The sequence below is a fragment of the Pezoporus flaviventris genome, unplaced genomic scaffold (genome assembly GCF_033815535.1).
Source record: "Pezoporus flaviventris isolate CSIRO_AGI_PZ_B2104156 unplaced genomic scaffold, CSIRO_AGI_Pfla_v1 ptg000007l, whole genome shotgun sequence".
In the NCBI taxonomy this organism is placed as follows: domain Eukaryota; kingdom Metazoa; phylum Chordata; class Aves; order Psittaciformes; family Psittacidae; genus Pezoporus; species Pezoporus flaviventris.
In genome coordinates this window covers 96,472,090-96,496,250 of record NW_026892555.1, presented here as the reverse complement: position 1 = coordinate 96,496,250, position 24,161 = coordinate 96,472,090, and the positions used below count along the sequence as shown (strand labels likewise).

At 40.1% G+C, this 24,161-nt stretch overlaps 2 protein-coding genes across 6 annotated transcripts; one reads left to right on the top strand and one right to left on the bottom strand.

Moving 5' to 3' along the window:
• Positions 1 to 4,397: 4,397 nt before the first annotated feature.
• LOC133267359 (probable 2-ketogluconate reductase) lies at positions 4,398 to 12,439 on the bottom strand. 4 transcript variants are annotated; one of them, XM_061449635.1, is made up of 6 exons: positions 12,192 to 12,439; positions 8,425 to 8,806; positions 7,007 to 7,178; positions 6,143 to 6,321; positions 5,130 to 5,226; positions 4,398 to 4,732 (listed from the first exon to the last, which is right to left on the bottom strand). In XM_061449635.1, the coding sequence occupies exons 1-6, from the start codon at positions 12,393 to 12,395 to the stop codon at positions 4,576 to 4,578; spliced, it is 1,191 nt and encodes a 396-aa protein (XP_061305619.1). In that variant the 5' UTR covers positions 12,396 to 12,439; the 3' UTR covers positions 4,398 to 4,575. The 4 variants fall into 4 exon arrangements, with proteins under 4 accessions (XP_061305619.1, XP_061305620.1, XP_061305621.1 ...); XM_061449636.1 differs by lacking the exon at positions 12,192 to 12,439 and adding an exon at positions 10,634 to 10,654; XM_061449637.1 differs by lacking the exon at positions 12,192 to 12,439 and adding an exon at positions 10,276 to 10,484.
• A 1,688-nt stretch (positions 12,440 to 14,127) lies between these two features.
• On the top strand, positions 14,128 to 21,834 carry TXNL4A (thioredoxin like 4A). 2 transcript variants are annotated; one of them, XM_061449639.1, is made up of 4 exons: positions 14,128 to 14,270; positions 14,499 to 14,672; positions 20,880 to 20,983; positions 21,657 to 21,834. In XM_061449639.1, exons 2-4 carry the CDS (start codon positions 14,520 to 14,522, stop codon positions 21,826 to 21,828), a joined length of 429 nt encoding a protein of 142 aa, XP_061305623.1. In that variant the 5' UTR covers positions 14,128 to 14,270; positions 14,499 to 14,519; the 3' UTR covers positions 21,829 to 21,834. The 2 variants fall into 2 exon arrangements, with proteins under 2 accessions (XP_061305623.1, XP_061305624.1); XM_061449640.1 differs by lacking the exon at positions 14,128 to 14,270 and adding an exon at positions 15,783 to 15,860 and having other exon boundaries at positions 14,536 to 14,672.
• The last annotated feature ends 2,327 nt before the right edge of the window (positions 21,835 to 24,161 follow it).

Below are 24,161 nucleotides of genomic sequence, written 5' to 3'. Positions count from 1 at the left end.
AAATAAGGGGTGAAATCCAATTAAATACTTGGCAAAATCCTACTGGTTTGAAGAGAAACAAGGTTTTCTCAAGAACAGTTTGCAAGTTAATCAATTTTCATATTGTGCCAAGCATGTATTTTCTAGTTTCTCCGGTAATTCAGTTTCAACAAGATCACTCCCCAGCTTCAAAAAACGGGGAATAAATAAACAAAAGGTAGAGTTATGTGGCACTACAGTAAGATATGATAAGAATAAAAAAGGTATAAGCTTGATTTTCCTTTTTCTGCTCACATGTCTAGGAAACATTGGAATTTCTGATATAAAACCTAAATTAAGTTTCCAAGTGTTTAATCACCAAGTAGCTCCTTACAAGACCGATTTGAGGTAACCATTTGTTTTTATCTCTTGTTTTAATCTTGATCCTGTTCCCTCATTTCTTGCTATATTCTTGATATAATTCCTTGAAAAGTAAATGCTGACTATCTAAAAGGGAGTTTCTGCTGTAATTAGAGTCAAGACATATTTTTACCACTGTGTCCTGTTGTGTTCATTTCAAATGCTTTGGCTTGCAGAGCAATCTTATACCCAGTGCTGCCCATGCCAACGATCCCCAGAGTAGCTCCAGTAACTTTAACTCCCGGAAAATTGCCTTCACAGTACTCCATACCTGAAGAAATTGCAATGTGATAACCTGCAAAAAAAACACTGCAATATGAGAAATGAATGGGGTCCAACACAAAGGAACAACACTTGTACTACTATAGGACATTTTTAAAGGTTACAATCACGCAATTTTAAATAGCAATAATTTCTGTAATGTCGTAGGTACCTAATACATCCTCTTTCTCTGCCACATGCGTGTGACATTCCCATTTATTCTCACCATACTGCAGAAAGCCTTCTGATGTAATCTCCCCTAAAAGTTCTTTGCTGCTTTAAACTAGAAAAATATTGCCCTGTTCTGCACCAACAATTAAAATAATTATTGCTAGTAACACCACCATGTTTGGAAATGTTATGTGGAAAATAACACTAGATACGGGATTTACTATTTAGACTAAGTACAGGGTTTCTGTTCACCTCTGCCATTCTCCTTGGAAAGAGAAGTGTGACTTCCTTAAAAATCACTACTCAGTAATTTCCATGATTATCTGTTAAACCTGCAAAATTCTGTATAGTTCTACAACACAGAAAATAAACATATGCAGGGACAGCACTTACTAGTCTGCTATCAAGGTGGTATTTCGGTTTTCTAATATTGCCAGCTCTTCTAAAACATAAGAACAGAATATTATGAAAGTACCAAAAACCACCTCAGGATAAAACATAGTCATGCCAGGGCAGAGCTATCAGAAACGCCACCAGGTACAGTTTATGTAGATGGAATAAGAAATTAATCACACTTTTAAATTATCTCCTCCTTCTGAGGTAGAAACAAATTTAGGGTGAGGCAAGTCTAACCAAGTCAAGGGCCCGTCTATTTGTGAAAATGGCAAGAAAAAACTGTGGATGAAAATAGAATGATAGAATCATAGAATAGTTAGGGTTGGAAAGGACCTTAAGATCATCTAGTTCCAACCCCCCTGCCATGGGCAGGGACACCTCACACTAAACCATATCACCCAAGGCCTCGTCCAACCTAGTCTTAACACTGCCAGGGATGGAGCATTCACAACCTCCCTGGTCAACCTATTCCAGTGCCTCACCACCCTAACAGGAAAGAATTTCCTCCTTATAGCCAATCTAATAGAAAGGCTGCTATTAGCAGAAACTGGAGCAAACTGCCTCGTTGCTCTCATGCCCTTTAAACTCCCCTATTCTGCACAAATCCATTTCAGTCCCTGAGAATATACTCATGCCTCTGTCAGGCCCAGCTTTCAGCATATACCCTTACTGTGATCCATTGCTGCCTCCCACACTCTAATTTCTTCTTCCAGCCTGTGATTGCAGCTACCATCTAATCTTTGGCATCCCCCACTTTTGGTCTGTAACAATGTAATGCTATCACATCAAGAAGCATGTCTGCTGTCAGCCAAATGTCATAGTCACTGAAGAAGGTGATGAAATTTAAAGTTTTCATATGTAGAAAGCACACTTCAGTGTGCTCTTCACCTGAAACTAAGTCCACAGACCTATTTCTTCTAAAAAAAAAGAAAAAGTATTCCAGCTCCGAAGGACACTTGGTCCACAAAGCAAAACACTGTATTAGAATCAAATGTGTTTAAATTCTGCCAAGTATTTTCAACCCAGGCTGGTGACCTGTGAAAACTGAACTCATATGATTTTACTTATACTTTGTTGAAATATATGTTATCTATGTTTGTGTAAAATGTAATAATTTATATATATTTATTATATATAAAATACGTAAAAATACCAATTGTTCTATGTGCTAACCCAACATATTGAGATTTTCACATTTTATGTGAAACTACATGCACTGCATATAATTGTAGGAAAAGTCAAGTGACTGGTAGGTAGATCTTGACTGATCTTTAGAAGCCACAAAAGAATTGAGATGTTACCTTCCACTAGTCTACCTGCTGTGCTGTTGGGAACAGCACATGGAGCATGAGCCATCTTCTCGCCAAAGCTAGACACAAGTTTCAGATCCAGGCGATCCATCTGTGCTCCTGAATTCACAATCACTTTCAAGTTTGGCAGACTCTGAAGGAGCTCTTGGTCAATGACTGGTATGTGCCACCACAAAGAGATTGCTTGGACCTTTTTGCTCATATGCTTTCTGTCTTCAAGGAACTCCTTCATGATGAAGAGGTAGAAATGTTTCTTCAGGAACACCACATGGACATCCCATGTATGCCACCAACTTAATTCACTAAAAGCCCAGGCAGCTCTCCTGCTCCCATGATCTGCACAAAAAAGAAGGACACAAAGTGTCAGAAGAAAGACATATTTTTTTTCCCAAAACATTTTAAAGAATAATCACTTTCATGTCCTGTTTCATGACACCTATGACAAGATCTTATAAGCCACATATTTAGATAGGGAAGTAAACAAGAATGACAAGAAAGCAGTTATTTTAAGTATACTACCAATTATACACACACACATGGGTATTCACATAATCCAAATCTGAGCAAGTTCTGTCCCTCATGTCTGTAAGATTTTGTATCACTGCCAACAGGCTCATAACACACAATTATTTCTCATCAAATACTTAGTTTCAGACCATCAGTAGTCTGGTGCAACAGATCTCCTTCCTTACCCTGAAATCACAAATTACAATGTTTAAGTAGTTCAGAAAAATGTTGGACCAAATCCAGTTTGTGAAAACCGATTGCACAGCTTCATCATGAACTTTGAGTTACCAGGTTAATTTTTAAATGCTTCCTTGCAGAGATTTTTGCAGCTTCCAGTCCTCGAAGAGACACCAGTGACTTTTGAACTGCAGTGCCTTCTCCTGAGGCTATCATGAATTAACAAAATAACAGATACTTAGGCATGTGTTTTCCAAGAAGGACTTATGCACTCAGATCAAAATTTGTTTTTTATTCAGGAATTGCTGACCATCTGCTTGTCAGAGGGTTGTGAATTGACAGCCTGAAAAATAAAAAAAAAGACCATTTACAGCTACCATTGATTTTCCATAGGAATTTTGGGAAGAGCAGCGCAGAGAGCTGTTCAAGGGCTGAAGATCTTGGAATCCCGTATAGCAATACTTGCTGCTGTCTTGTTAGCAGTATTTCACTATTTATTTATATCTGAATGTCTAATGTAGGTCTGTTTACAATTCCTGTGCTAAAACTTGATTTTACCATTCCTTCAAGAAGCCTGACCATACTGCAGCATAATGGAAAGGCTTCCTGATCTTATGGAGGCGACAAACATTTACTGTTTTCTGACTCTGTTGCTTGCTCATGAGGAAAAGACTGTAAGAAAAAATGTGGCCCTGGGCTGCAAGTTAGGACTGATCACTAATTCTGCTTTAGGCTGTACCCTCACCCCAGTGATTTCAGTGGTGGATCTATCATTGTTTTATGGCCAGTCAAGATAAAATCATCATCTTTGCATGAAACTAAATCTCTTGGAATTTGCTTTTCAAAGGATCTCCCCAGGAAAATCAAAGACACATTTTCAGTGATTAGCTTTGCTTTGATGTAACATGTAGATGTAGCAGAACTCTTCTTGCATTAGAAAATGTTAGGCCTATGATCGTTTCAAAGGAGTCTGCTTCCTTTAGTGTTCTGGTATAAAAACATTGCAATATTGGCTGAAAAGTGTTTCAGGATACAGTCAAATTTCAGCAGGGAATTAATGCTTAATTCACCTTTAATATATTTGAGAGTGTTAACACAAACTGCTTGGTGTACTTGCTTATCATCATGTAGCTGCAAGTACTAGAACACAGGTATTCACTGAAGTAACAAACTGAAGACATCAAAGTGCATAACTGCTCAGTTTAAAATCTTCAAACAAATCCCTTTTATTACTTCCACTTTATTTTTCAGAACTGTAAATAACAGTACAGATCAAGTCTAGTGAGACGACAGCTTTGCAGTAATTTAAAAGTGGTACTGTAAGATACAGTGCTTTCCCATACGTATGAGATTTAGCAATATCATCTGGCACAGATCATTTGGGAAACACTTCACTTGGAATGGGTTGGCCATTGAGAACAGCCAGCATATTTGCTATTGCTTCTTCTGCCATCATATGGATAGCTTGGACTGTTGCGGTTCCAATGTGAGGGGTTATGATGACGTTATTTAATTTTAATAATGGATGATCTCTGCAAGAAACAGAAACAACAGAATGCGTTACATAGGGAATTTACTCTGCAGCTATCCCATGCTAGCTGTTAAGAACAGAACATCAGGAAACAGCAATGGCATGTTGACATAAAAGGGCCACAAGCCCTCATAAAAGAACCCCATAAAGCTTGGGAAGCTTGCCTACCCATTTCTTCTACCTTTCTATTGGTTTTGTTGCCTTGCCTGTCAGTTAAGCTAGCAAAGAACTGACAGATGGGGGAAAGGTGAATAGTTTGCCATCTATAACAGTAAGACAGGCTGAGGTTTTGCCCTAAACCGGTGAGAGAGACTCCCCACAGAGGTCAAGATCTGGCACGCTCTGGTACACAGTTTAAAACATTTCAGATTAATAGAATTGAAAACAGGTTTATTTACCTTGGCAGAGGCTCAGGGTGTGTCACGTCCAGAGCAGCAGCCCTAATAATCTTCTTCTGGAGAGCTTCTACCAACGCATCTTGATCAATAACTGCACCTGTATTGTAATGAAATCTTGCTAGTATGATGAGTTAATGAGCATGTATTTACCTGGAAGAGGAGAAAGATCTCAACAGTCTAGTGAGAAAAATGACAGAATTTTGTCTTGTTAGAACGCATGTTTTTCTAATAACCATTAACCACAAAGAACAGATTTATTAATCTTTAATTAGAGAAGGATTATCCGGTTAGATATAAGGAAGAAGTTCTTTACTGTGAGGGTGGTGAGGCACTGGAACAGGCTGCACAAAGAAGTGGTCTTCTCCATCCCTGGCAGTGCTAAAGGCCAGGTTGGACAGAGCCTTGGGCAACATGGTCTAGTGTGAGGTATCCCTGCCTGTGGCAGGGGGGTTGGAACTAGATGATCTTAAGGTCCTTTCCAACCCTAACCATTCCATTATTCTATGATTATGGTCCACTTAATAAGGATTTTCCTGGGATGTGACCACTTTCAGTGTTTTTCTCATTTAGACACTGACTTCCTGTATTACAGACAAGCTTTCCACTCTTTTCTCTCTGCTTTCTTTACTGAAACTATAATCTCTCTCATATGCTTGTTCAGTGCCAACAGATCTGTAATCACATGTGAGGTTTCTTTTCTTCATAGCTGTGTCAAATGAAAATTATGTTTTTCCTTGTATCCCATTCATCATCAGTGATGATAAACCTTTCAGTTATTTTCAATGAAAAAAATACTGTGTTTAGTATAAGGCTAAGATAACAGCTACTGAGTATTCATAAATTCTATAGGACCTTTGAACACTTGGCATCTGATCTGTAGACTGCCAGTTACTTCATGACTCAAACAATACAGAGATACCACAGACTGAGGTTGGAGGGGGGAATGTCAATATAATCAGAAAAAACACAACCTTAACTGTGCAGACACAAACAGTGCTTTTAGATTGTCCTACCTCTGCTGATGTTTATTAGTGTAGCTGTGGGTTTCATCAGCCCCAGCTCCTTTTTCCCAATTAGTTTGTGAGTCTCAGGAGTCAGGTTCACAACCAACATAACAAAGTCAGATTGCTGCAGCAAGTCTTCCATCTTCTCACAGTAGTGGGCACCAACTACCTCTTCCTCTTCCTTTCTCCTGATGGAAAAATGCACACACACCCAAATTGACACAAGTACTTCTAACTGGCTTTAACAATCAATCAACCCTAGGAGAAATAAAGAACAGCATAGAGAACAAGAGGGTTTAGGCCAAGGTAAGAAAAAGATATTGAAAGGTATAGATGGTGGAAGGAGGTGGGAAGGATGTGGGTTAAAAAGAGGCAAAAGGAGTGGTGGGACACTGAAGGAGTAATGAATGTGCAAAGTATGTAGGCAGTATCAGGCATAGGAGGTTGGGGATGCAGTCAGAACCCGCTCTTCTCATGCATCTATGCCAATTTGTTCTGATGAGTGATCTGACTGGGCTGAGGAGTGGGTGACTGGCTGGGTGTGCCAGGGATCTTGTCAGAATCCTAGAGTCCAGCAGGACAGGAGACACAATGAGGGCATAAGGTCTGGTTTGCTTGGACATCTCCAGAAGGGTTACACTTCCCTTGCTCCAAACTGCCGTTAGCTAACCAGGGAAGAGTCAGTGCAGGAGGCAAAGGGAGCTACTTCCCAAGCAAGGGAAGCAGTAAGGAGCCAAAGTGAGGAAGTGGTGGCATGCGGGTAATCCTCATGCTGCTTACAACTATCACAAGTGTCTAGGAAGACCAGGGACACAGAGCAGAGCTGTGGCTTCTGTTACAGCCTAATTATGTGCAGAAACCACATGATTTTACCTCCGGTTCCTATTATGATACAGGATCTTCATGTTGAAGGCTCTAGCTCTCTGAGCCACTTTGTACCCAATGCTGCCCATCCCGATGATCCCAAGCGTTGCTCTGGTTACTTCCACACCCAGCCAGTCAACAGCAAAACACTTCGTGTCTGGAGAAATCGCAATCTGGCAGCCTGAATGTAAATACATGCTAAATGGGTACAAACTGAACATAAATGTAGGCTTGAAAGAAAGACAAAGTTTCTCACCATCACAGCAGTGGGGCTGTGGGACACCCCTTACAAAAAATCCTTGCTAATTCTGACCAGTTTATAGAAAGGCCTGGATGGTGCCATTCCCTGCAGCCAGGGCTAGAGTCAGTAACACAGGAGAGATGCTGTGATGAGTACTGTGCTAGGAGGAGCTCTTCTGTGGCTGGAGTATTTTCTTGGAAATTCAGAAATACCTTCTTTGACACTTAGCACTCTGCAAGCATTGACTTCATTGGGGTGTTTTTTTGGCTTTGGTAAATTTCACCAATTCTCTCCTGTACCACAACCCAAAGCAGCCCTATTTGTTTGAACAGATGTGAAGACTGCAAATTCCAGCTTAGCCAGGGATCTCAATAAGCTTTTCTATACAGAACTTGAGGTCCAGAAAGATGCAATAATGAGAAAACATCACAAGGAAGAGGTGTTACTTCATGCTCGGGGTGGGGGGGGGGGGGGGGGGGGGGGAAGCAGCAGTGACAGAACGACTGAGTCCCTGAAGACAGAAGCAGCTTCTTGTGATAGCCTCTACTGACACCTTCCTTTCCCTGAAACACATTGCATAGCAAAGGCATGTGGGGAAAGGACCTATCTTTGAGGACACAAACTAATGTCGGTGGTACAGTTTGGAACAACTTTGTCAAAAGGATTATGAGTGCTTTCAATAATAGTGATGGTGCTCTCCTGGAAATACAACCCATAGGTTTAGAAAAACTCTTCACAGAAGCAGGAAAAAAATGAACAGTTATACTAATTACTGCTCTAGAGTTGGGGACATGGCCATTAATGCTTTGTACCTCCCTGTAACGTCTAACACTTGTTCCAGCAGGAAATGGAGAAGCAGTGACATTTGATTTGGGGCTCTGTATTCAGTTTTTACTGTTATAAGGAACCCACCCAGTAAACACCCAGAGGAGAATCAAGCCTCAGACATTATTCCAAACAGGGTATCACAAGTGACTTTAAAGTGCATAATTTATTTACTCTTGTCACCATCGCCTTAAAAAAAGAAGTGGGACACAGAAAAAGCAAACCCTCTGAAAATGGAGTCCTCAGAATATTTTTTCCTCGTAAAAGCACCCCAAATACTGATTCAGGCAGATCATCTGTTTCAGTGAAAGTGAGATATGCCAAAGAAGTAACTAAGATCCATGAAAACGTAAAATATTACCTTCTACTACTCTTCTGGCAGAGGCCAGCATCAAAGCCATTGCCATGTCTGCTGTTGGGTCCGCCACAGCATGTGGGGTGTTGGTCACTTTTACGCCAAAGTTAGAAATCATTTTCAAGTCTAAATGATCGACTCCAACCCCAGAGTTTCCAATTACTTTTAAATTAGGCAGGCTTTCTAGAAGCTCCTGGTCAATAGTTGGCCTGCACTCAAACACAAAAACAGACTGGATTTTTTTGCCCATTTCCTTTTTGTTTTCAAGAAACTCCTTCATGGTGATAAGGTGAAAGTGTTTCTTCAAAAGCACTGCAAGATTTTCTAGCACACCATGAGTTCCCCCTATATCCAGAATCAAAACGCCCGGCAAGTCTTCTGCCATGACCTGCAACAGAGGAATAGAAGAAATATTCCTGTGTTTAGGAGAACACCCTTAAAGGAGTGATGCTGTAGTGATAATCTAAATTCACATCTGTAAGACAGGAAACTGATGGAATTCAATATTGGCTTTAATGAACAGAATAAATCCACAGTCCCTTGGTACTAGTGGTACATTAGACAACTTCCCAGTGTTTTCACTAACTGCTGATTTAGAATATAACACCAAGGAATATCCACCCCTTCAATCTAAACTCAGTCCTACAAGGTGTTCTTCTCAAACAGTTTCATTTTAGTCCTGAATCAATGTTGATCTTACATAAATATAGTAGCTTCTCAGCCTTATCCACAAATTCATTTCTATAAGCAGTGGTATGAAACAAAGGCTGATAGAAAGCTACTCAAAGTTTCTTGCCTATTGATGATACTTGGTGAAGCTGCAGATAGCGTAGGGAGGCACTGAGGCTCAGATGGGTCTGACAAACATCTGTCAGGAATGGGTTAAACCTAAGAAATTTGCATGATGAAGAGCCAGCTACCACGCTGCTTGCCCTTCAATGCTTTAAACATCTAGATCTGTACCTGAACTTACCTCTTGCAAAATTTAGCATACCCATGCCTCCATGCTGAACCAGTGGGGAAGAACACATGGTAAGTACCACTGACAATAGAGTTGTTCATACTGATGTGGACTATTGTACAGGGGGGTTGTACAAGGGGGTTAGGTAAATTGTACAGGGGGGGTTGTACAAGGGAGTATTGCTTAAGTTACATAGCTTGCTTAACAGATGTATCGCTCAGCAAATACCTATCGTGCTTTACCAGGCAGTACCAGAACATAACCTCCTAATAAGGAAAACAGTTACTTAAGTTTCAGCAAAAACCATTTGGACAGAGACCAGACTCATCCAGGCTCCTAAGGAGCATGTGAGAGGACCAAGGGTGAAAAGTTCAGGTCAGAGGAAGACTCGTTTACTTCATCTGAAGACCCCTGCCCACGACCCCCAGGAGGCACTGCGCATGAGCAGAAGACCTTTGAGCTCATTATAATACGAAGCGGGAATAGGACAGAAATATGTATAGGCATATTGTGTAACCTAATGCATATGTAGAACTTTAGAGGATAAATGTAGAGGAAAACAACACTGAGGCACGCATGCCTTTGGAGGAGTAATCCCCCGTGCATCTTCAGCTGAATAAAGGCATACTTACTTTACAACTTTAACAAGTTGTGGAGTCTATTCCGATATCAATACTAGAACTTTTCCCCTACAGAGTTGTTTAGACCTTTGCTCCTGCTGGATGGTTTTGAGCCTAGTCCTCTCTGCAATACTCTGCAAATGTATTGTATGCTGCAATAAGATAGGAGCTCCACAGATAGCCGTATGCCCAATTAGAGGTAGCCCTTACAGCTACAAAAAATGGTAGCTGAAGATTTGCTGCATGCCTTAAACACAGCTGTACTTAGTTTCTTACAATTCTGTTTGCAGTGCTCCAATCACTTTAGGTCTTTATCACATACTGTGTTCTAGACTTGGGTCCAGGACACCTGATGTTGCTCTAACAGAATCAGAATTACTTCTCACAAGTGTGCTGATTTAATCTGGGCACACAATGTTGGGCAGAGATATTCTGCTGCTTAAGTCCTCTTACACAAGCCTTCACTAAGTAACCAGAATTCAAACCTGTAACAAAGAGTATCAATGCATATTGAAAGTTTCTGACAAATTGTATTTTCCCTTTTCCTGAGCAAACTCAGGCTTATCCCAACTGCAGCTGTTAAATGCTTACAACCTCAACATCAGCAACACCGCTTCTTTATCCTGGCCCTGACCTGCATTTCTGCCTCAGTTCCCATCTGCTGCCATACATGGGCTAGAAAGAGCCTCCACGTTAGGACAGGTCTGCAGTTCACCATGAGCAGTGTCTCTGGTAACACTGGTTCTGAACAGCAGCAAAGAAAGCAATGAGATGAATAGCGCAAGCATATTGCAAAGGAATACCGTGTTCTTAAATATATCTATTTCTTGCCAACTGAAGTATGCTGAACCCACATATGCTTGTGAAAATTGTGCACATTTCCCCAGCTGTAATCTGTGTTATCTTTTACAGTATTACACAACATGACCTTAGAAGGATAAACTAGATTTGTATTACAGAGTGAATTACACACAGAATAAAAGACAAGATCTGATGTCATACTGTGAGTGTTGTCCAGATTCTTGATAATCACAACCTGATGCTCCTGCAGCAAGTTACTTAGACTGGACATCAACTAAACCTTATGCTGTAAGGCAGCACTGTATTACACCATTTGCTTTCATCACCACTCTCTCCTCCATTACACTACATCACTTACGAAGGTCAGAGTCAGATCTACATTAATTTTAGAAGCACTTCCTAAACTTCACAAGCAGACAGGTGATCCATGAGGAAGCCACAGTGCAGCGCAGTGATTCGGAGAAAACTACAGGAACAAACTTGCCAACGAAGTTTTCAATCTGACAAGCAGGTATTCTTTATTGTGGCGCCGGGAGACACGGGGGATAGCTCCTCCTAACGTGTGTCTCTGTATTGCCATGCAAGCCGCCCTTACAGCCACTGGGCATACATACATATTCATGAGGTTACGTATGGATTACATTATTTTCCAGAAAGCTCCCCGCATGCGTACAGAATTGTCGTGGTGGTCTCTGAGGGTCGTTTACTTCTTCCAACAATCTTCATCACTTCTGGCAGCCTTTGAAGCATGCGCAGTAGATGCTTATACCAGCTTAATTGGTTTGTTACCACCACAGACATAATAATCCTCCTGTCCTCCTACTTATCAGATAGTTTAACCATAACCCATCCTGGACACCTGCCATTCCCAGATACTCCTTATCCTTGCATACTGTTCTTCTAGACTGTTTTTCTTAAAACTACATCAACTATAACGATTTATCTTGTACAAGAATTCTCAGTATGTTCTCTAGCTGTACTCTATTTTTTTTCTACGTATCATGCACCTCAGTAATTTTCCATTGCTACTGTTACAAAGCCATCAAACTTAACATTACTTAAAACTGATTCTAAAGGTTTATATATTCCATTTTGTAATTTTGTGCCCCCCCCTTGTCTCAGCAGGAAGAGCTGGTTTAGCCTTAAACAAACCAGCTGGTGCATTAGAAACAGGCTAGCTGAGCGTAATTGATCTTTCATTAGTGCAGACATGCTAGTTCACCACAATTTCAGCCATGTTTGATGCTCACATGAGTCACTAACAGACTACAGCTTTGGTTCAAGAACCAGGGTTCTGCTAGTCCAGGTACAATCTTAAAAATATTGATAGCAGTAAACTAAAAACATTTAAAGGAACCTTTTAGAGGTAAGGGGGCTCTCCAGATACCAACCTTGGTGTGAGAAGCACTTATTGTTCGTCCTCCAGCACTACAGGAGTATGTCTTGTACCTCTGTTTGTAATCCACAGGACTTCTCCTGTGACAGCGATGTCCATGAGAAGCAATAGCTGGATGAATACATTTACAAGCCAAATTTGACTGGCCAAACATCAAGGGAATTGGTTTTAACAGACTGAACGCTTTGCTTCTGAGCATTATTACTCAGTTATTGGATGTCTTGTCCAGTGTGCTAAATGTAACACCTGTTAAGGATATGACAATTTGGGTTTTGGACTAGTATCATCTGCAATATTGCTAACTCTCTTCTTTAAAGCTGTTGCTCCTCACAGTTTCTATTTACGTAAGATTATATACTTCCATGTATGCGTACATCTATAATCACATGTAACGCTGATATAATGTACGTGTACTAAATTCCGGTGCTTGCATGGCAGAGAAAACTTTGAAAATATGACTCAGATTGAGACAAGTAACAAATATAAAGGACTGCATTTGAGTATTAACTTGAAGTGGCCTTACTTCTTTTGTTGAGTGTGACTCACCACTTACTTGCTGTATCACTTTGGAGTTAGCCAAATCATAGCAAAATGATTTTGCTGTAAGAGTGACAGGACAGGGGGTAACAGCTTTAAGATGACAGAGGGGAAACTGAGATGAGATCTGAGGAAGTTCCTTCCTGTGAGGGTGATGAGGCCCTGGCACAGGTTGCCCAGAGGAGCTGTGGCTGCCCCATCCCTGGCAGTGTTCAAGACCAGGCTGGACGGGGCTTGGAGCAACCTGGTCTGGTGGAAGGTGTCCCTGCCTGTGGCAGGGGGTTGGAGCTGGATAAGCTTTAGGGCCCCTTCCAACCCAAACCACTCTGTGATTCTATGATTGTATGAAATAAACCTATGTAATTTTCCCTAGCTGTTTCAAGTTGCAGCCAATAGCATACGCTACCCAGAATAAATCCATCCCACTAATTTCTCTGTAGAAGAAAGTGAATTACTTAAGTAACCACCGCAGAATTAACTGGGGCTTGTTTCTTACTTACTTTCCGGTGTTCCCGTCGCAGCTCGACTGAAGTGCAGCGGGCGGAGCTGGCAGCTCACAGTTCCGGATCCCAACGGGGCACATCCGCCCTGCCCCCGCAGCCCCGGTAGGTCTTCGGTCTGGGTAGGGGATCAGCGGCTGCTTCTATGGGGGCAGCTGGGGTCAAAGTGCTTCTGTCTGTAACAAGACGAGACGACCTGCCTTCTCCTCTCATGCTGTCGGCACTGAGTTGTCTAGAAAGAGGGCTCACAAACCGAGGGTTTAATAGCGTTTGCAGAGCTCCGCAGTTCTAGGGCCAAGTAATTTGGTACAAATTGTCCTAGGACTGTTCCCCAAGCCGTAGCTCAAGTTTGTGTGGATTTTTTATAGTGACAAATATGCGTTTCACATATTATTCTGCAATCTAACCTTTTAAAGGAATGCATGGTGTAGATTAGAATTGTAGACTCACAGAAAGGTTTGGGTTGGAAAGGACGTTAAGTTATTCTACCCCCTGCCATGGGCAGGGACACCTCACAATAGACCAGGTTGCTCCAAGCCCCGTCCAACCTGGCCTTGAACACTGCCAGGGATGGGGCAGCCACAGCTCCTCGGGGCAACCTGTGCCAGCGCCTCAGCACCCTCACAGTAAAGAATAACAGCACCAGAATAACATACAAGCCCTCCAGAAAGCAAGATCGGCCTGGGATGCGCAATCTTAACAGGCAGCTCAGTTCTGTAACCTAACGCTGAAATGCCCAGGTTTCGCTGCCGATGACTTCAACTGAAACATTTACCCAGTGTGTTCAAGCACTCCCTATTTAGTGGTCGCAGCCGTCCCACCACCCCTCCGAGCCCTCCATCACACTTGGCGTGGTGCGGTCCAAGCGGCGCCCCCCCGCCCCTTCGGCGCGCTCTGCCCCGCCCACTGACGAAAACCCCGGCCCGAAAGCGCCTTTCCCAGCGTGCCCGGCGGCGGGAAAGCCATGCGGTTATTTCCGCTTCCTCTCACGCTGTGGCTCCGTCCTCCCGTTTCACCGAGAGAAGGAAGCCCGAGGGGTGCGGCGCGTACGGCGTGCGGCTGAGTGGGGCGGGGGCGCGGGCAGGGATGGGGGTGAGGGGACCCGGCCCTGGCGCCGATGGCCGCCGGCGCATCTCAGGGGCCCAGTGGGATGGCAGCACTGCTGTGCCGCTGAATGGAGGGTTAGGCCTGTGGGAGTGTGGCGGGGGTACCGTGCGAAGGCAGGCCGGTCTGTCAGCTCCCGGACGGTCGCTGTTGTCCCGCAGGCTCGCCAGCCGCCCTGCAGGATGTCGTACATGTTGCCGCACTTGCACAATGGCTGGCAGGTGGACCAGGCCATCCTCTCGGAAGAGGACCGAGTCGTGGTCATCCGCTTTGGGCATGACTGGGACCCGACCTGCATGAAGATGGATGAAGTCTTGTACAGTATTGCTGAGAAGGTAAACTGGGGCTGTAATGTCAGGCGATTGTTTTCTGCGCTGTTTCAAAGGGTTTATACAAAGCCTGAGGCAGGTTATAACTCGGTTTCTGGAAAGGTATTCCAGCTTTAGGAGGCACCGAGAAAGCTGCTTGATTGATTTGTGAGCGACTCCTAAAGTCATTGACTACCCTGGTGTTTGTAGTATTTAATGTGGGGAAATGAGTGTTGCAAATTCTGAAATTAAAATTGCCCGTTAATAATCCATCATTTAATGAACGTCAGCATTCAGGCAGAAACAAGTGTTTGATAGCAGAACTGCTGTGGTTCTAGATAATGCAGCACTTTCACTTTACAATGAGAATGCATAGTAGCTTCTGATTTCCATTTAAACAACTTGAAAAGTTACTTTCATTTTGACTCTTAAAAATTGTGACATCCTAAAATGCACAGGAAGATGTTGATTAATCTGTCAGTGATAGTATTCATGGAGACAGATGGCATTCCATTGAGTTGTATGGGCTGAATTAAATTTTAGGAGCCAAGCTCTGAAGCTGTTCTCAGACGGAAACCAAAAGCCTGCTGAAAGCTGATCACTCACATAGGGAAGATAGATCTTGAAGGAAAACTTGAACTATTAACATGCAGAATTAGCTATAGTTTGCCTTTTCATGTATTTGGTAAAGGTTTTGCATAGTAATAGATGTAGGAAATTCATAGCTGTTCTTTAACTAGATCACATAGAAAATGATGGGAAAAAGCCAGTAACTTGGGTAGGAAAAGGAGTTGACTATCTTCATGTAAAATTGTGCACATACTGCATAACTTGATATCGAGTTCTTTTTGTGGTGTACCCCTTTCTGGTTTAGTGCTGTTTTTAAGTAAATGAACATCTGTCTCGAAGCCCCCTACAATGAAAGATCTAAACCTATAGCTAACTGTTAAGATAGATTACAGTAAGGAGTTGTGACATGATTTGGTTTAGTTGTTTTGTGTTTAACGTGTTGGGAGTGTCTTATGCTCAGGTACTGTAAGTATCTTTTGGCAAGATACAGCAGACATATTGGCAGTTAGGGGTGACTGGGGGAAGAAAGAACAATATAACTTCTTATCTAAAAATCTCCCTCTGCAGAAATGGCAAATTAAAGGGGGAGATCCTTCCTCATCTTCTTGCTTACAAGCCATGTTTGGATCTCTGCTGTTTTAAAGAGTGAGTAAAAGTTCCAATTGTACAGGTGTTTATGCTAGAGAATATTACAGAACGTTAACATGCTGTAACTGCATGCTACATTTGAAGAAAATGTAGCCATATTTTACATTTGTTACCATGGTGCAATATTCTTTCAATCTGCAGTGTATTTTTGGGTAGCAGTAATATTTATCTGTACTTTACAGTAGAAAAATGGTAACTTTTCAGTCTGAATCCTCTTTGGAGAAAGGAAACTAGAACAATCTATGAAAATACAAAGAGGTTTATTTTCACTGAAATGTGCTCCACTTAGAGTTGAATGTTCTGTTCCACCTCCTGTGTTAAATGAAAAAGAAGCTAGGTTTCACTCAGTGTCAAAACAAATGACAATTGTAAGATGTTAGATTTTTGCTTTGTCAGGGTTGCAACCAAAAAGCTAGGAATTAAGTTTCAGAAAATTCCTCTGAACACCTTTTTTAAAAACATACCCTTTTTTTTTTTTTTTTTAAAGGAAGGCTCACAATTATAAAACCTCATCCCCTGAAACACAGGGCTTTGGCTGCGAAATTACTTTAATACCACTTTTTTTAGGAAATATTTTAAACCCATGATTTATCTAGGACTGAATACTGTAAATCGGATAACCTCTTGTGAAACCAGCTTACTTTAACAGATAGGTCAGTATGGGTTTAGGGAGGATTGTTCAAATGTTCTGCTTTTATTTAACTATAATCAGAAGTGTGAATAGCTGTGGCTTTTGCTCAGACATTAGTTGTGCCTCTGCCTTTCTGCTAAGGTTACATGAACAAAAAGTGAGAGAAGAAAAGAAGGGGGGGGCGGGGAGGAGGAAGCTATAAAAAAAAGCATATTGGTATTAGAATTACTGGTGCTTATAATTAAAGTTGATCCATTTGCTTATGTCTGTAGTTTTCAAAATTATTAGCTGTAAGCATTTTTCTCAGCAGTATAATGTCTTTCTCTTTTCCCCAGGAAATTTGTCACCTAAACTTACAGCAAAATTAGCAAGAAAAAAAATCAAATAAATATGTACAGTACAGACTCTCAAGTTTGTACTGTGTTTGCAGCCTCTTTCAGTTCAGTAATGCAAGTCTGCTAGACGCCTTCAACTTGAATGTTTTGTTGCAAAGGCTAATCTCAGTTCCTGTACCTTCCCCCCCCCCCCCCCGATTTGCTTGTCCATAAAGACATATAAACATAAAAAACATTGTCTGAAAACTGGTTAGCAAGATGAGAAAATAGACTCTTGTCTCAGATTTGCATAGGTATTTGCTGTATACACTTTGGACCATAAGGTAATGTTATGCTTGTGAGATTTGCTTCTAATAGGAGCCAAATCTTAACAACAACAGCAAAGTATTACTTACCCCTAACAGAAATTTAAGGAAACTTCATGATTGTTACCATTCTTCCTAGTCATTGATCAGATATTGCTGTAGTAATCTCATGTTATAGGAATGCATGAGTTCTTTTTTGAATGGCATTCCTAATGAAGAAAGTCAGGAGGGAAAACTTTGGAGGAAAAGTGAGATTTAGTTAATCTGTCGTATGATTTTTTTTTCTACATCTGTTTCCTATTTACCAGCTAAGTGTGTGGTCTTGTATCAAGATCAGACTGAAGAATCTGTATCTGATGTTAAGAATCCTATAGATACACTGTATTTTACAAGGTTAAGTACTTTCAGAATGAGTTTGTGTTATAATGTATTCGACTTCTAAAATGCCACAAGATTTGTTGCATATTTTCTGGGCAGTAAATTTTTGGTTTATTTTAACAATGTTAATATAGTCCCAGTTGCTACAACTGCAACTGCTTTTATTTAGAGCGGTTTGCTTGCTCCAAGTTGTATTTAATTCTTGTTCTGAGGCCTCCATAGTATATCCATAGTTATAACTCAGAAAGAGAACCTCTTAGCAGCCACTGCCTTGAAACGATAGCAAGCTTTTTCTGTGTAAGAATGTAGTTTTTTGAACTGACAACTCTGTCTGGGAAGTAGATTCACGTCCCAAAGGATGGGGAGAGGTTAAGCTTTGGTTTGACTTTACAGACTTATTAGTTCACATATAGATCCAACATACATACAAGCCTGAATCCATAAATACTTAAAATTGCTTTTGCTTAAAATGAAGCCTAAAGTAAAGCCTTGTGAATCAGAGCTGTCTGCGTATGAAGCCATCTGGGATATTGCTCTATACTGCTGTGAAGCTGGCTCAGTACTTCTGTATCTTGGCTCTAATGTGTCTGAGACAGTAAGTGTGTCTTCAGGCTGTAGAACTAGTCAGTACTATGCAAAGACACATTTGAGTAGTTCTGCAGGGCTTGTCTTCTGCTGAAATAAAGTACCTCTTGGTGACAAGTCTACCCTGTCTGGCGTGGTGATGTCTAGACAAGTAGATATTAGGTTCACTGCAGCACTTCTGCGTCACCTTTCCGTATTTAGCCTCTTATCCATGTTTTTATCTAGTTTATTCTTAGGCCTTAATCCCAGCCTCCTGCGGCTGCATATATTGAAGTGTTGCACGGCCAGACCCATATCACAAGCAACCTTGGCAGCCAGTGTCCAAACTCAACAAAGCACATCCTTGTGGTTAAGCTTGTCAGATAGGAAATTAAGCCAGCAAGGGGGAAAGAACAGAGCCAATTGTAAAAGTTCCAAATTTAAATTTGAGAGTCTGTATCAAGCTTTGAGGTCTGCTTTAGATTTCATACAAGCTTTTTGAGTAGGCAACTGTCATCAGTTTCTCTCCTATAAAAGGAGGTAGGAGAGAAAGAAGATTCAGTTAATGTCTGAGATACTTGGTGGTAACTTGTGTATGTGCTGTGCAAAGGTGATTTGAGGGATCCAGTCCTTTTGAGTAACTCATGTAGTATCTTAGACTTGAATAGTCTAGTTCTCTTTTTTAAGTTCTTGGGCTGTTACTGTTCATTGCCAATGACAAGCATTTCTGATTCTGAAACAGCTCAACTAAATTAAATGTATAATAATGTAAAATTAACTTTTAAAGTTTTGTTGTTCCAGTGCTATGTGGAAGTAATCTTTCAGTTTAGCAGTGCTTTTGTAGTGGCCTTCCGGTGCAACATATAATCACCTTGGACTAATCTTTCAGTGAACAGAGCAGGTCCTAAGAATGTTGTATTAATGCTTAGTTTAACTTAAAATTATTTTCTGATCTCCAAATTAAATAATTGTTCAAAGATTGTGTAGTTTGCCAGAATTGCCGAATGTGTTGTAGAAATTTCCCTACATGGCAGAGCTGGGCTACTGTTGCTGAAAATGCCAGCCGCATGGAGTTAAAAAGTGATAGGAGGAAATGAAAATGGCTCTTCAGGTTTTGGCTTTAAAAAAATCCCCCAGAACAACAGCAAACAACCCATGCACAGTTGTCTTTTGCCTCCTAAGGCTAACCAGGGAGTAACTTCAGTCGCTTCTCAGCTAAATTGTTAACTCTGAGCATTCCATTACATTTCTTAGAAATCTTTCATATAAAACTTTAATGGGCACAAATGATCACTTCAGAGGGTGTTGATATTATGACTAAATCAGATTTTCAAGGCTTTTCCTCTTGCCTGTGTTGAAACATGGCTTAAATGGGATGTTTTCATTGGATTGACAGAGTCTAGGGTTTAACTGGCTCCATAAAAGCACAGAAAAAGCATAAAAGAACTATTTTAATGCTGTTCCACATCAGAAGAAATTTTCTTTTCCTTGCTAGTAATACTTACTGAAGTGTGATGATTTTTTATAATGTACCAACTCTCTTGAAGCAGAAGTCCATAAAAAGTTATTTACTGATGCTTCTGGGTGGTTTGTTTGTTTGGGTTTTTTTGTAACTAAACATCTCCATACTTTCGCAATTAAAGTGCCTGATAGGATGTTTATGTATAGGGTACACCATATATAATATTTTTCTGGTGCAGCCTAATCCTGTTTTGTGGACTAAAATAAGACATCTTTGCATAAGCAGAAGTTAAACTCAACAAAGCATTTCCGGACATTTGATAGCATAATTAACAAGTAGGAAGTACTGTGACGAACAGTAAGTTTGTCGTAAATCTTAGACAACGTGTTAATTTCAGGATGGTAATTTTGTGTATTGAGGTGGAAAGGACTGAAATTGCGTTTGGACAGGGTAAACAATGTTGTGCGTTGATGGTATAATGCATGAGCATTTGGTAATACACCTTGCAGTTAAATGCTTGTGCAATTTTAGATGCCTGTACATGTATGAGCTAAGTTTAGAAACTAAAACTTCTCCTACTTCCACTTCATGTCAAGTATGCTACATTTAGGAAACAAAAATGTGACATGGTTTTGGTTTTCGAATGAAGACTTTAACTATGACATTAAAGGGGAGGGATTCTTCTATGTTTACTCAGTAACTCTGCAAAGTGAAAGCCTGTTTTACCAGAATTGCCCAGAGAATAGCTTCTCATCAAGATCTTTTATTCATTATCAATTACATTTTTAAGCTCTGTTTCTAGCTTTACACCTCAGAAAAGCTATTAGGCTTTATTATTAAATTTATCAGTTTTATTTTCACTCTAAGAGACTTGTTAAACAAATCAGATGGTTTAGAGGGAAAAAGTGCTCGAAGGCGGGCACTCTAGGGCATTTTAGATCATTAAGTTTGTGAAGTCTATAAGCAGTTGAGGACAGAGGCAACATGTGCCAGCTTGGCTTGCACAAAGCAGTTATTCTACTTGTTTAGAGCTGTGCCTATCACTGCAAGGTCTCAGTTATATATAAAAGGGCATTTGTTTCTCTGGATACTGATTTAGCATAGTATCTTTTCAGTTAATGCTGGATGTGAAATGAACATCTTGGCTGTATTTAAGAATATTTTTTTATGTTAATTGGTGGCTGTGGTTCAAAGTAATGGCAAGACTTGTTTACTGTGATTTTATAACTTAATATTTTGGGAAAATAAGGTGCAATAATGAAAGTTTGTCTTTTAATTGGTAGTACAAATAATCAAAAGCTTGGTTATATAATACTTCAATATTTCCTGTCTTCTGTTTAGGTAAAAAACTTTGCTGTTATTTATCTTGTGGATATCACTGAAGTACCAGATTTCAACAAGATGTACGAGTTGTACGATCCCTGTACCGTCATGTTTTTCTTCAGGTACTTGATGGTTCTAGCAGTTAAATTTTTGGTGTGTCAAATTCAGTTTTGCAGTAAATAATTTTTAAATGCATATTAGTATACTGATGTTTATATTTTCATTGCTCTACAAAGATAGTAATCCAATTAAATAGGAAAATGGCTTGTTTTTCAGTTAGCTTAGTAACAGTGTTTTAATGGTAGAGTACAAATTACTGATAGTGAAAGCTGGTTTTGTTATCCATTGTTTTGAGCTCCCTGTGTAGAATACTGCAGTAATGTGGCAGTCAAGCTTGTTAAACTTGCTTTAAAGATACACCCAAAGCATTAAGTTGATTTTGGAGCTAAAGTATCTACATTGATGAGCCATAATGTGCACCTGACAAGTGTAAAACTCTCTTTGATGTTATACAGTAGTGAGTAATAAATACAGGCAATGAGGAATATGCAAAAGCATAATTGCACTGGGTAGCAATCTTGGGGGCATGTTTGCAGTCATTATTCTAGCTTCAGAAATAGTCAGTTTGAGTGACAGGAGTGGTTGCTCTTTCTTTGAGATGATTTTGCAAGCTCATTTATATTATAAGGGCTTCATTTGAATTCTACAAAATGTTCTTGGGGATGATAGGAAGTTTCTGTCCGAATTATAATACAATATTAACTTGCTTTTTTTTTTTTTTTCCTTCCTCTAAAGGAACAAACACATCATGATTGATTTAGGTACAGGTAATAACAACAAGATCAACTGGGCAATGGAAGATAAGCAAGAGATGATTGACATTATAGAAACTGTTTATAGAGGAGCCCGCAAAGGTCGAGGTTTGGTGGTATCGCCAAAAGATTATTCTACTAAATACAGATACTGATTTTTCTTTAGGGTTGCCTTTTTTTAAACCCTACATCCAGTTAAGTTTATTCTTGTGTATGTGTGTACATATATATATATATTAAAAAAAAAGCAAACCTAACAACTCCTTCAACTTTTAGTATATTTTGAATTATTTAAAAGGTTTGAATTTCATTTGGAAAAGAAGAAGATGCAAAGCCTGGAACTGACTGCAGTAGTACTTGCTGTAGATTAATTTTGGGTTGTTGGTGGTTTTTTTTGAATTTTTAAAGACTATACTCTGTGGTGTCCTTCTGGCATTATGTAAGACAAAAAGCTTGTTTGCAGAAAATCATTTCAACTGGTTTTGTTTTCTTTTGTACATAAATAGATAGTAAAACTATACTACAACTTTTTATAAAATAAAGTGAATTCCACTTATTCACCTTAATTTTCTTTAGATAATTAAATTTGAGAAAGAAAACAAATTCAATTGGATGCAAAGTCGTAATGTTGAAGATAAAAGCCCATCACTTCTGTTGGAATGTTCTTGCATAGTATCTTGGTCTTCTGTATCCACTAAAAATAGACTAAACCACTAAGATGCATTTATTAATATTTAGCTCAGAGGAAAAAAAAACTCAAAGAAAACATCTTCCATGACTTTGTGTGCACGCATGCGCCCCAATCAACTAAATTGATTTGTGGTGATGGATATGATTCTTCATGATAATTATGCATATGGTAGTAATTTTGAAGTACTTAGTAGATTCTGCAGTGCCAAAGGGTAATCACAGTTCTGGAGCTGGCTGCATAGTCAACAGGTGAAGTAAGGATGAGATGTGCTTTCTCTCATTTGACCTCTGGTTTGACTGATGGTGTACTAAAATGCATATATACTCATGAGACTTGGATTTGATTACACTGTGGCATGTATTTTAAAATGTCCATTTTTGACCACTTTAGTTTTTGTCGTAATGGAGCCAGTGTTGCTTTTCTAACTGATACATGCATATTTGTGGGATGAAGAAAAAAACAAGCCAGAGTATGCAGAAAAGAGATAGAAACTGGACCAAAAGCACAGGTCACAAGACAAACTCAAATATGCTTTTTTTTTTTTTTTTTTTACTGTAAAGTTCATTTTTTAGAGGATTTAGACTAAGCTGAGGCAGTAAAGTACAGGTTCCCAGTTTCTGTTTAAGTTAATCTGATTTATAGTTGCTATTAATTATGAAATCATTTATGTTGGAAGGGGCCATCCACCTCCCAGTCAAAGTAAATCACACATGATCAGATTGCCTGGGACTATGTCCAGTGTTGAATATCTGTAAGGATGGAGATTCCTCAGTCTTTCTGAAAAGCCTGTTCTGCTGCTGGAGCACCTTCGTACTTGGAAAAAAGTATCCCATGCATCTAGCTGGAATTTTCTGCATTCCAGCTTGTGTCTGTAACTCTCTTACATAAAACACCTCCAACGAGAGCCTTAACTGTTCTCTGTGCTCTACCATAGGGTAGTTGTTGCCAGCAGGAAGCTACAGTCTTTTTGTAAGGCTGAACTACTGGCATTTTCTCAAACCCTTGTATGCTTTGTACTTCACCATATCTTGGTGGCTGTCTGTTTAAATTCCCCCATAACAATATATTTCTTGAACTGGGGAGCCCCCAAACTTAACACAGTATTCTGGGTATGGTCTCACAGGAGTTGAACAGAGGGGAATGTCCTGCTGGCTCTACTTTTGCTGATGCTGACCAGCATGTGGCTGCAGCCCAAGGCATTCTGCTGATTCGTGTTCAGCTTGTCTGCCAGACTCCTTTCCTGACAGCCAGCCTCTTACAACTGTTCTGCAGCATAAGTTTACCCTGTCCTGGAGGTGAGGCTTGGTACTTGCCTTTGAACTTCATGAGGTTCCTGTTGGCCCATTCCTTCAGCCTGTCCTCAAGAATTTAATCCTTCCCCTCCTCCTCCCCAGTTTGACATTGCTAGCCAGTCTACACTGATTAAAGCACCAATGAAAATGAGTTCTCTATATTAATGAAGACTCTTTATAGTAACACCTGCTGAAGGTTTAAAAAACATCCTTTATTTGTTGAGGTAATATATTTTTATTTTCTTCAATTTCTATTCTAATTTCTTCAAATTTTTGTTCTACTTTTTTTCAGTTTCTAAATTTGTTGTAAGAGGTTCCCATTAAGTTTCAAACAAAAGCTTTCCTGCAAAAAGTGCCAATGTTTTGGTGTGCAAGAACCTTAAAGATAGTGTAGATTTCCTATTTTCTTTGATTCTGCCATGTCTTGTTCAGGACACATTTGGTAACTAGAATTCCTTATCTATGTCAAAGCCTTTAAAATAGGCATTTCATCAAAATGTCCAAT